This window comes from Olea europaea, unplaced genomic scaffold, assembly GCF_002742605.1.
Source record: "Olea europaea var. sylvestris unplaced genomic scaffold, O_europaea_v1 scaffold456, whole genome shotgun sequence".
Classification (NCBI taxonomy): Eukaryota; Viridiplantae; Streptophyta; class Magnoliopsida; order Lamiales; family Oleaceae; genus Olea; species Olea europaea.
In genome coordinates, this window is record NW_019262870.1 from 101,302 (window position 1) to 114,155 (window position 12,854).

The following is a 12,854-nucleotide window of genomic DNA, read 5'->3' on the forward strand; positions in this document are numbered from 1 at the left end:
TTGATAGTGCTTGTTCTAGACACATGTGTGGTAACAAGGCCTTATTCTCTACCTTTGATGACTACAACGGCGGTGTATTTACTTTGGGGACGGAGCTATGGCACCCATTCGAGGCAAAGGCTCCATCACCATTGCTGGACTTCCTACAATATCCAATGTACTTTATATAGAGGGCCTTAAGTCCAACTTATTGAGCATTAGTCAAATCTGTGATGCTGACTATGAAGTGAGTTTTGTCCAAAAGAGATGCACTGTTTATGACGCTTTTGGTGGTGTTGTTCTTGAAGGTGTTAGAACATCTGATAACTATTATGGAGTTCTTCCAAACTCGAACTATGTATGCAGTAGTGCTAAAATTGATATGTCTGAACTTTGGCATCAAAGACTCAGTCATGTTAACTACAGAAGTCTGTCTAAATTGGTTAAAAAGAAGATTGTTGATGGTTTACCTAAGATTGATCGAAGTGATAATGCTGTGTGCAAGCCGTGTCAACAAGGAAAGCAACTCAGGATAAACCATAAGCGAACCTCGAAATCTTGATGAATAGACCCCTAGAGCTTCTCCATATGGATTTAATGGGACCATCTAGGGTAGAGAGCCTAGGAGGCAAACGGTATATCCTAATTGTGGTAGATGATTTTTCTAGATTCACCTGGATTGATCTGTTAAGAGAAAAATCTGAGATGGGTGATCTGGTTAAGTCCTTATGCAAAAGACTCAAAATTAAACAAAATCTTCATATTTCTAGGGTTCGAAGTGATCATGGAAAAGAATTTGACAACTTCAATCTAGAAAACTTCTGCTTGGAGAAGGGGATTAAGCACGAGTTCTCCTCACCAATCACACCACAACAAAATGGAGTTGTTGAGAGGAAGAATAGAGTGCTTCAAGAAATGGCTAGGGCCATGCTTCACGGCAAGGATCTAGCAATGCATTTCTGGGGTGAAGCTATTAACACCGCGTGCCACATAATAAATAGGGTATACCTGAGACCGAAATTAGACAAGACTCCCTATGAGATCTGGAAAGGCAAGAAGCCTACTGTTAAAATACTTTCGGGTGTTTGGCAGCAAATGTTACATTCTGAGTGATAGAGAAAATCTAGGCAAGTTTGATTCCAAAAGTGATGATGGGGTTTTTCTAGGATATTCTAAGAAAGTAGAGCATATCGAGTTTACAACGTGCGTACTCAGAGTGTCTTGGAATCTGTAAATATTGTTATTGATGATGACTTTACTGAGGGGGAGAGTGCTGAAAATGGGGTTGCCATAGAAGATCTAGGTGAAGATCAAGGAGCCACTGCTGAAAATAAAGAGCACTCAATTCCAGAATCTCCACGATCCTCAGAAAACATATTTGAGCAGGGTCTACCAAATTGGGATCAGTCTAAGCCCTCTAGAGAACCATCTTCCAGAGTCAAATCTAATCATCCTAGGTTAACATCATTGGGAATTTGGATGAAGGAATGAGGTTACGAAAGAGAGTTCTAAATAACCTAACATTTACTAGCTATGTATCCCAGATTGAACCCAAAAAAGTAGAGAAAGCCTTTAAAGATGAATGCTGGGTGAATGCCATGCATGAGGAGCTTAATCAATTCGTTTGAAATGATGTTTGGAATCTAGTTTCTCGGCCTGATGACTCTAATGTGATAGGTACTAAGTGGATTTTCAAGAACAAAATCGATGGCCAAGGTACTATAACTAGGAATAAGGCTAGACTAGTTGCCCAGGGGTACACTCAGGTGGAAGAGGTAGATTTTGATAAGACTTTTTTCCCAGTTGCTCGTCTTGAGTCCATTCGTATTCTTCTTATGGTTGAATGTACCTTAGGGTTCAACCTAAATCAAATGGATGTCAAGAGTGCATTCTTGAATGGAATATTCCAATAAGAGGCGTATGTTGAACAGCCGAAAGGATTCATTGACCCTAAGTTTCCTCATTATGTCTACAAACTAAATAAAGCACTGTATGGTCTGAAACAAGCTCCTAGAGCTTGGTATGACAGACTCACCACTTACCTTGTTGAGCATGGGTTCTCACGAGGTGGTACTAACAGAACCTTATTCATTAGGCATATTGAAGAAACTATCACTGTAGCTCATATCTATGTTGATGACATCATCTTTGGCTATCCCATTGACTCCCTTGCTCTTGAATTTGTTGAATGCATGAAACAAGAATTTGAAAAGAGCATGGTTGGGAAGCTAAGTTACTTCCTTGGTCTTCAAGTAAAGCAAACTGATTGTGGGCTGTTTATCTTTCAATCAAAATATGCCAAAGACCTCGTGAAGAGATTTAGTTTGGACAGTAAGAAACACACAAGGACACCCATGAGCGCAAATGTTAAGTTAGGACATGATCCTACAAGTAAGAGTGTTGATTAGATTGTGTATAGGAGCATGATAGGCAGTTTACTATATCTTACTGCCAGTAGACCTGACATAGCGTTTAGTGTTGGTGTATGTGCTAGATTTCAAGTTGATCCTAAGGAGTCCCATCTAAGTACAGTGAGGTGCATTATTAGATATGTCAAAGGGACAGTAGATCATGGGATCTTGTATTCCAGAGAGTCCAATCTAGAACTAGCCGGCTATTCTGATGTCGATTGGGCCGGAAACGTCGACGATAGAAAAGGTACCTCGGGTGGATGTTTCTATGTTGGTTCTAATCTTGTCTCCTGGATGAGTAAGAAACAAAACTCAGTCTCCTTGTCCACAGCCGAGGCAAAATACATTGCAGTTGGTAGTTGTTGCACTCAACTGCTTTGGATGAAGCAAATGCTGAGTGACTATGGGATAAATTAGGCTACTATGACTATTTTCTGTGACAATACTAGTGTTATGAACATATCAAAAAATTCGGTTCAGCATTCTAGGACCAAACACATTGACATTCGTCATCACTTTATTCGAGAGCTAGTTGAGTCCAATGTGATTTCTCTTGAACACATCTCTACTGAAAATCAACTTGTCGATTGGTTAACTAAACCTCTAGATGGGTTTAGATTCGAGTCACTTAGGAAGGCTGTTGGCATCTGTGTTCCTCCCTGATCGTCTTCATAGATGCATGTATTTTTTTTCGCATTCATTAAATTACCTCTGTGTGTTCATTTGCATCTGTTTTTTTTAAATAAACTTAAAATAATAATAATAAAAAAGGGGGAGGGGAGTTTGATCATCACATGTCATTTTTTGCATTGTAGTTATTCCCTCGGAGTTGCAATTCGAAATCAAATGTGCATTCTACACATGATTAGTTTCTAATTCCCGTCACTTATCCCGAGTCTGTATGGAGTACTTAGTATATGTCAATTCATATTATATTTGCACAACACACACTAGGACCGTGTGAGTGAGTCTTGACCGCATGTGTGAGACTTGGGATGGCTATCATTTGTCGTTGAGTATACATTGCATTTGAATTGATCTTGGACTAGATGACCTAACTTTTGGTGTACCCCCGAGTGTTTCCACAGAGTATTTATTATATCATATCTTATACCTATCTTCGGAGCCTAGATGACTCAAACAATTAAGTCTTAGGGGTTTCTCATAACCTGGTGCCCTAAAGCCAACTGGTTTCGGAGTCACTGACCCAACGCTCATTAAAGGAGTCTTCTTAGTAGCTTAATGGAGATGGGATTGCATGTAAGATAACAAAAAATAAAAATAAAAATTTGAGGTCCTTAACGACAGGGGGAGAAAGAACAATTTTACACCATATCTCAACGAAGTATAGGTCCTAGTGGCATTGGATTTGACCTTCAAACATCTAAGTGTTGACTCCTACGTCGGTGATTTGGTTGTCTCGTCTCACAAATTTAAGGTTTTGAGTCTTACTTGCTTAGAATGAGTGGCACGTTTCACGAGGGGTCATATATACAATTTACTCTATCTGTACTTGGTCCTTGTGTGTGGGTAACCATTTTCTAATCATTGTGAGTGTCATCTTTGTGCTCTATTGGCTTTGATTGGACCAACTGCCTCTACATTGTTTGTGCATCTTAAATTTAAAAAAAAAAAATTGGGGTCTAAATTCAAATTTTTGAAAAATGTTCTATTTTTGAAAATATCTAATGTGCTGTTACTTTGCTAAATTTTAAACCTGAGCCTAACTTTTCAACGTTTCAAGTTTAGGTTCTATTTTTGTCATTCCCCTGTCGCTCGCTTGTCGCTGGGATCTCGTTTGAGCGACAGAAGCAGTGCCTTTGTCGCTCGCTGTTCGCTCGAGTCTAGCTCGAGCGACAACGAGACTTTTAATTTTCTCGCGCCATTCCGTCTCATTTTTTATTTCATTTCTTCCCATTTCTCTCTCCTTTTTTTCCTCTCAAATCCACACTCTTTGGTTGACTTGCCCTTGCTTTCTCACGTGTGGAGCTTCTATTCCCATTCCTTGTGTGCATTCCTTGGTGATTCCTTCCTCCCTTTTGGTAAGTGCTTTGATTTTTTCGTTTGGTTGTTGGTTATTTTTTGGTTTTCTTTTCGCCATTTGTTTTCTTTGGACTTGGGTGTTTTTGGTGTGCTAGGTAGATGGTGTTGTTATGGGTTGTTGGGTGCCTCTTGCATGATTACATTTGTAGCTTCTCTTTCTTGTGCATACAATGTGTTCGATGAAATGTCTCCTTACCACAGCCTTGCTTCTCTTGCCCATTGTGTGCCATTTCTCACGTGTGATTGGTGTCTTCGGTACTAAACATGTGAGTTCATTATTTATTTGATCTTATTTCCTATAACGTGATGTGCACTCTTCACCTATTAAGTCATCAAAGTTCACACAAATAACCTACCATATCGGTGCTTACATTTCTACACTATTGCCTGTACTACATTTGGAGGATTGTTCGAAATAGGTCTCATCAATTCTCCATATTTATTGGAAGTTTTTATGTGTGTCAAAATTTCATCTTGACCTTGTTTATGTCTAGTTCACGTCACATCCGTCTTAGTCATAGTCCACGGGCTTGTGTGTGATTGCTCTTTAGGGCTTGTCTAGTCATGTGTCTCCTTCACTTCTTTTTCCTTGGGGATTGATTTATCTTCTACATCTTGCATTGCAGATGGCGCCCAAGAGGGCTAGGACCACAGCTCAGCCTGGTAGTGGATCGGGTTCATTTAGTTGTTCTCGGTTCATTTCCTCTACTGCTCAAGAAGTCTTTGGGAGCCAGTTTTCCCGTCGTCCTGACCTCGTAGAGTGTGAGGTTACTCTATCTGACCTATCACCTGATGTGGAAGCTATCTTTACTTCTCGAGGCTGGGAATCCTTGCTGATTGGGTTAAATCCCCCGCCTAGTCTTCTTGTTCAGGAGTTCTATGCGAACATCCATGACATTAGTGGTCCGTCCTTTCGGGTGTTCCTCCGGGGTCAAACCCTTCGGATTTCTCCTGATGTTATTTCTAGTTCCATACATGTTCCTCGGGTCATTCACCCCGTTTAACCATATCTCTTGGCTGATTCTATTTCGGCCGATTCTTTGGTTCGATCCACCTTGTTTAACAGCCCATTGGGAGGTGGGCATGAGGCGATCCACACTGGTTCGCTCCCCACTTATACCAGATTTTGTTGCGCATTGTATGTACAAATCTGTGGCCCGTCTCCTACACTTCTTCCCTACCTATGGACAAGGCAATGTTTCATTTTGCTTTACTGCATGGGGATTCAATTGACCCACCTACCTTCATTTGCCAACACATTCTGCATACCCTTCGCACTTCCGATCATCGGATTGGTCTGCCTTATGCTTGCTGATAAGTGTGTTTTTGCACACTTATTTAGGTCACAAACATGACTTAATTACGAATAAAATGATTGAATTGTAACTTAATTTCATTACATTTGTGAATTGTAGGTAACATCGATGGACATGATGAAATACATGAGAAAAGACGCGAAAAAGGACTAAAATGACACAAAGTGAAAGTTCAAGGACCAAGGTGCAATTATTCAAAAGTTGACGATGAACAAATCAAGAAATTGAGTTTGCCAAATATAAATTGATGACATTTTGGAATGATGGAATGTGAAGAATGAAGAAAAGATGTAAAGAAGTGGAAGATTAAAGTAAAAGGATCAAATTGTAGGAACTGAAAGATCAATTCTACCATGCGGTCGCATGGTAGAAACGTCGTGCGGTCGAACGAAGTGATGCAGGGATTTATAATAAAAAAAGAGGATTACCATGCGGCCGCACGAAATAAAACCATGCGGTCGCATGGTACAAATTCAGCGCGAAAATTTTCTTTCCTTATACAATTGAAATACCTATGGTAACCTAATTTTTCATGGGATATAAATATCAAAAACATTCCAGAGACACCTAGAACGTAATTGGAGGTCGAAAAACAACTCTTGAAGAGGATTTGAGCGCAAGAACAAAGATTGACACGAAGAACTTCAAGATTTATTCAAGTTTTATAACCCGGTGATGTCTTATATACAAACTTTGATGCATTTTGTTATTTTAAGCATGCTAGGCTAGATTTTATTTATGCTAGGAGATCGATGAATCATGTGATTTGAATTTTAATATTCTAGTTTTGCAATTTGATGTAAGACACAATTTCTATTATGTTGAATGATTTATATGCAATTAAATGTTTCCGCAATTAAAGGCTCGTAATTGTGTGAATTTAAGTGATTTATTCTTGCATTCGAGAGAATTGGAATAGATTTGACATATTATAAATCATCTTAGGGTCCGATAGTGGATAGAAATATACCGCTATGCTCTATGTGAATCTTTAAATGTTCATAAAATTGCATGCATTTTTACATATGCTCTTGTCATAGAAATATGGACTAGTGGTATGTAGAGATAGGTTTGATACATCTCGAGAGAGAGTATTTGATAGATTTAGGAACATTGATTCGTCAAAATCGAAATGTGTTGTCATATTGTGAAACTAGGATTTAAAGTGATAATTGCATGGAAATTCGTGATCCTAGCGTATTTCATTTCCAATAATTATAACAAGTGTGTTCTCAACTTTTAGATTTCATTCTCGAGTTTTAATTTATTATTTTGCATATTAAAAATTTCAATTTAATCATAAGAAAAAAAATTGCATAATTGAGGTTCAATTAGGTCTACATCCAATTTGGTAATTTAGTTTCGGTTAAGGCTAAGGTAGATAAAATTTGAACTAATTAATCTCTGTGGGACGATATTCGGACTCGTTGAATCCACTTTATTACTTGTTAATGAACCGTACACTTGCGGTGGTTTAAAATCGAAAGAAATAATTTCGCAAACAAGTTTTTGGCGCCGTTGTCGGGGATTGAGTTTAGTTTAATTTTATTTCTCGAGTCACTAATTCGAACTCAATTTTTATTTTGCTAGCATAATTTTGTTTTTATTTTTGTTATTTTTATTTAGGGTTATTATTCTTTATTTGTGTTTTAGTTATTTAAATTGTTTCAATCTCAGTGCTCGTACTGGTTTTAATTCTCAGATTTGCATGTAACGATTACCTGGAGGAGAATTGATTCCAGCTGATCCTGAAATTGAGCGCACCTTTCATCGACGACAAAGAGATCACCGCGAAGCACAAGTACAAATGGCCAACGAATTAAACAATCCTATTATTCAAGCTAACGAAAGAGAGGCAGTGGATGAAGGAAATGAAATTCTGGGGGACTTCTTGACTCCTTAAGTTATTCAAAGCCAATCCAGCATTGTGTATCCACCGTTTGGGCAGCCCAACTTTCAATTGAAGACCAATGTAATACAGCCGTTTCAAAATGGACACCAATTCTATGGCAAAGCCGAGGAGAAGCTACACACACACGTATCTTGATTTCTAGATATGTGTCAACATTTCAGATACCAAGGGATTTCGGATGACGCTATCAGATTAAGGCTTTTTCCACATACGTTATGAGACAGAGTACTTGAATGGTTGAATTCACTCCCGGTTGCAAGTATCACTACATGGAATGAGCTGGCACACAAATTTTGCATAAAGTTCTTCTCCCCAGCCAAGATAGCAAAACTGAGACATGATATATCAGTATTCAATCAAGGAGCAAATGAATCATTTGACGAAGCCTGGAACAGATTTAAAAACATGCTCCGGAAATGCCCTTAGCATGGGTTCGATAAAAAGACCCAGATTCGATTCTTCTACACAGGATTACTTCCATACCATAAGAGCATGGTGGATTCAGCATCAGATGGCTCAATATCCACAAGAACAGTTGATGGGGCATTGGAATTATTTGAGCGAATGGCTACCACATCAGCCATGTGGTCTTCTGAGAGAGCGATCCTAAAGAAAACTCCAGGTGTCTACGAGGTGGACGCTTATTCAGCAATATCTGCAAAAATTGACTCTCTGTATCACAAGGTGGAAAGCATATCACAAGCATCACAAGCTAAGAAGAGCAATTGTAAGGAATGTGAAGCTGAGCACAAAACATCAGATTGCCCAATACTCATGCAAGGAATTGAGCAAGCAGATTATGCACAGTGGGGACAACGCCAGCAACATAATCAATATGGAGAGACTTTCAATCCCAGCTCGAAGAAGCATCCCAACTTCTCTTGGAGCAACCAGAATCAGAATAAGCCACAGGGGCAATTTCAACAACAAGAGAAGAGGCCTCAATTGGAAGATATGATAGGAAAATTCATGGAGAAGGTTGAAGCTACACTTCAAAATCAAAATACAGCTATCAAAAATTTGGAAACTCAGATGGGATAGCTAGCCATTGCATTAACTGGCAGAACACCAGGTAACTTACGAAGTAATACAGAAATCAATCCTAAAGAGCAAGCCAAGGCCATTACAACTCAAAGTGGAGTGCAATTACCTGAAATCCAAGTCAAGAGACTGGGTGTGATTGGAGAAACATCTTTCTCCGCTGAAGAAGAGACTGTTGTAAAGGAATCAAGTTTAAAGGAGAATTCAGAAGAATCACAGGATAAGGTCAAAGTCATAGTCAACCCCTACGAGCCTCCGATTCCCTTTCCACAGCGCTTGAAGAAGCAAAAAGTGGAGCAACAATACAAAAAATTTCTAGAAATATTCAAAAAGCTCCATATCAACATCCCACTAGCTGATACACTGTTCCAGATGCCTAGCTACGCGAAATTTCTGAAGGATATCATATCAAATAAACGCAAGCTGAAAGACCATGAGATAGTTATGCTTACGGAGGAATGTAGTGCCAGAATCTAGAATAAGCTTCCACCAAAATTAAAAGATCCAGGGAGTTTTACTGTTCCTTGCACAATCGGTGAAATATATTTTGATAAAGCATTATGTGATCTCGGTGCAAGTATTAATTTAATGTCTTTATCTGTTTTCAGGAAACTCGGTTTGGGAGAAATTAAAGCAATCACTGTGACACTTCAGCTGGCTGACAGGTCACTGACACATCTCAGAGGAATAATTGAAGATGTGTTTATCAAGGTTGAGAAATTCATATTCCCAATGGATTTTCTTATCCTGGATGTGGAAGAGGACGAGGGCGTCCCATTGATACTTGGCAGACCATTTTTGGCAACAGGGAGAGCGTTAATTGATGTTCAAAGAGGTCAGTTGATTTTAAGATTGGGAGAGGAGCAGATATCATTCAATGTATTCAAGGCAATGAAACTACCAGCAGAATCTGACAGCTGTTATCAAGTTGACATTATTGACAAGGTAGTACAAGAAACATTCTTACTACACGGTCCATCTGATGCCTATGAGGCATGTATTGCACAATCCCAATCAGTGTAGTCAGAGTCTTTTGAAGTTGAAACATGTGCAAGATTTTTGGAGACCAACCCGCCATACACCCGAAAGAGGCACTTCGAGGAACTGGGGACGGGAAACACAAAGCCACTACCCTCTGTTCAGCAGCAACCAGTTTTGGAACTCAAGCAATTACCACCACATCTCAGATATGCATATTTGGGGGAGTCAGATACACTTCCAGTAATCATTTCGAATACAGTCAGTGAGGTGGAGAAAGAAAAACTACTCAAGGTACTCAGAGAGAACAAGACGGCGATTGGGTGGACAATAGCTGACATTAAAGGAATCAGCCCTTCTCTGTGCATGTATAAGATTCTAATGGAGGAAAATTGCAAGCCAAGTATAGAGGGTCAAAGAAGATTAAATCCGAACATGAAGGAAGTGGTCAGGGCAGAGATATTGAAATTACTGGATGCAGGAATTATTTACCCAATTTCAGATAGTGCATGGATTAGCCCAGTTCAAGTAGTATCGAAAAAAGGGGGAATCACAGTGGTGAAAAATGAGAAGAATAAATTAATTCCCACCAGAACAGTTACGGGATGGAGAGTTTGCATCGACTATCGCAAGCTCAATGCAACCACACGAAAGGATCATTTTCCCCTCCCATTCATCGATCAGATGTTAGAAAGATTGGCTGGACATTCACATTACTATTTCCTGGATGGATACTAGGGCTATAATCAGATACCTGTCGCACCAGAAGATCAGGAAAAGACCACTTTCACCTGTCCCTATGGTACTTTTGCTTATCGTAGGATGCCTTTTGGTCTTTGTAACGTCCCAGCCACATTTCAGAAGTGTATAATGGCAATATTCTCCGTTATGATTGAAAGGTTTATTGAAGTTTTCATGGACGACTTCTCAGTGTTTGGATCTTCATTCGATAAATGTTTAAAGCACCTGAATTTGGTCTTACAGAGATGTAAGGAGACTAACCTGGTTTTAAATTGGGAGAAATGCCACTTTATGGTGCAAGAAGGCATTGTACTCGGGCATCGAATCTCAGCAAAAGGAATTGAGGTGGACAAGGAAAAAATTCAAGTTATTGAGAAGTTACCACCACCTACATCAGTTAAAGGAGTTCGTAGTTTCTTGGGACAGCGGGGTTCTACAGGAGATTTATAAAAGATTTCTCGAAGGTCACTAAACCGTTATGCAATCTGCTAATGAAAGACATAACCTTTGAGTTTAATGAAGAATGCCTCACAGCATTCAACATCTTAAAGGAGAAGCTTACGACAGCACCAGTAATTGTGGCACTAGACTGGGAACTCCCTTTTGAATTGATGTGTGATGCAAGTGATCAAGCCGTGGGTGCAGTATTAGGACAACGGAGAAACAAAATCCTTCACGTAACTTACTATGCAAGTAGGACTCTTAATGAAGCGCAAATCAACTATGCCACCACTGAAAAGGAGCTATTGGCTGTAGTACATGCATTCGACAAATTCAGGTCATATCTTGTCGGGTCTAAAGTTATAGTCTACACAAATCATACTGCATTGAAGTATCTACTCACAAAGAAGGATGCAAAGCTGAGGTTGATTCGTTGGGTGCTATTGCTGCAAGAATTCGATATCGAGATACGAGACAAGAAGGGCAGTGAGAATGTAGTAGCGGATCACCTATCCCGATTGGAGCCTGGGGGGACAGATGAATTAGTGGACATCAATGAGATCTTCCGAGATGAGCAAATGTTGAGAGTAGATGAAGCACCTTGCTATGCAGATATCGTCAATTACTTGGCCAGTTCCATCCCACCACCGAACTACTCGAGTCACCAAAGGAAAAAGTTCTTCGCCGAATTGAAGTATTATTTTTGGGAGGACCCAATTCTCTATAGGTGGGGGGCTAATCAGATAGTAAGGCGATGCATACCTGAGGAAGAAGTACATGAGATTCTCGAGCACTGCCATTCATCTGCTTATGCAGGGCATTTTGGGGCTTCAAAAACAGCTGCAAAGATTCTACAATCAGGTTTCTACTGGTCTACACTGTTTAGAGACACATTTGAGTTTGTTAAGAGGTATGACCGATGTCAACGCACTGGGAATATCTCGAGGAGGAATGAAATGCCACTGAACAACATTTTGGAAGTGGAGATATTTGATGTTTGGGTAATTGACTTCATGGGACCTTTCCTCCCTTCGTTCTCAAATCAGTATATCTTGGTGGTAGTGGATTACGTATCAAAATGGGTGGAAGCAGTTGCATTGCCAACAAATGACTCAAAGACAGTAATTGGATTCTTGAAGAAATACATTTTCACCTGATATGGTACACCGTGGGCTATAATCAGCGATGGGGGCAAGCATTTCTATAATCGCCAGTTTGAGTAGTTTCTGAATAAATATGGCGTTAAACACCGCGTTGCTACTCCATATCATCCACAAACCAGCGGGCAAGTTGAGGTATCTAATCGGTAGCTGAAGAGAATACTAGAAGTCATTGTGAATTCATCTAGAAAGGATTGGTCTAAAAAGCTGGACGATGCATTATGGGCTTACAAAACAGCATTCAAGACCCCGATAGGCATGTCTCCATACCGCATAGTCTTTGGGAAAGCATGCCATGGAGCACCGGGCATACTGGGTTATGAAATAGTTGAATATGGACTTATCGCCGCTGGTGAAAAGCGCCTGCTGCAACTTAATGAGTTAGATGAGTTTAGACTGGAAGCTTACGAAAATTCAAAACTTTAGAAGGAACGAACCAAGAAGTGGCACGACATGCATATTCAGAGGCGAGAGTTTGAAGTGGGGTAGAAAGTGCTATTGTATAACTCGAGACTCAAGCTTTTCCCAGGAAAACTAAGATCAAGGTGGTCGGGTCCTTATACTGTCACGAAAGTTCTACCATATGGGGCTATACAAGTGAGCCACGAGACTAAGGGTATCTTCACTGTTAATGGGCAAAGACTAAAACACTACTGGGGCGGTGACTTCTCCAACCAAAAGTCCACCGTTCAACTCAAGATGCCAGAATGAAGCAGCTACAGAAAAGTCGAGCTATCGACTATAACCTAGTTCTGGGTGGGAGGCAACCCACTGTATCCTTTTTCATTAAATTCATTATGCTCTCTGCACTTCGATTATAAATTATTTTTGT

General features: G+C 39.8%; 1 protein-coding gene across 1 annotated transcript; it reads left to right on the forward strand.

Moving 5' to 3' along the window:
• The first annotated feature begins 576 nt into the window (after window positions 1-576).
• Window positions 577-2,387, forward strand: LOC111388134. The gene is made up of 4 exons (XM_023012809.1): window positions 577-1,044; window positions 1,195-1,416; window positions 1,524-1,601; window positions 1,911-2,387. Exons 1-4 carry the CDS (start codon window positions 577-579, stop codon window positions 2,385-2,387), a joined length of 1,245 nt encoding a protein of 414 aa, XP_022868577.1.
• Window positions 2,388-12,854: the final 10,467 nt, after the last annotated feature.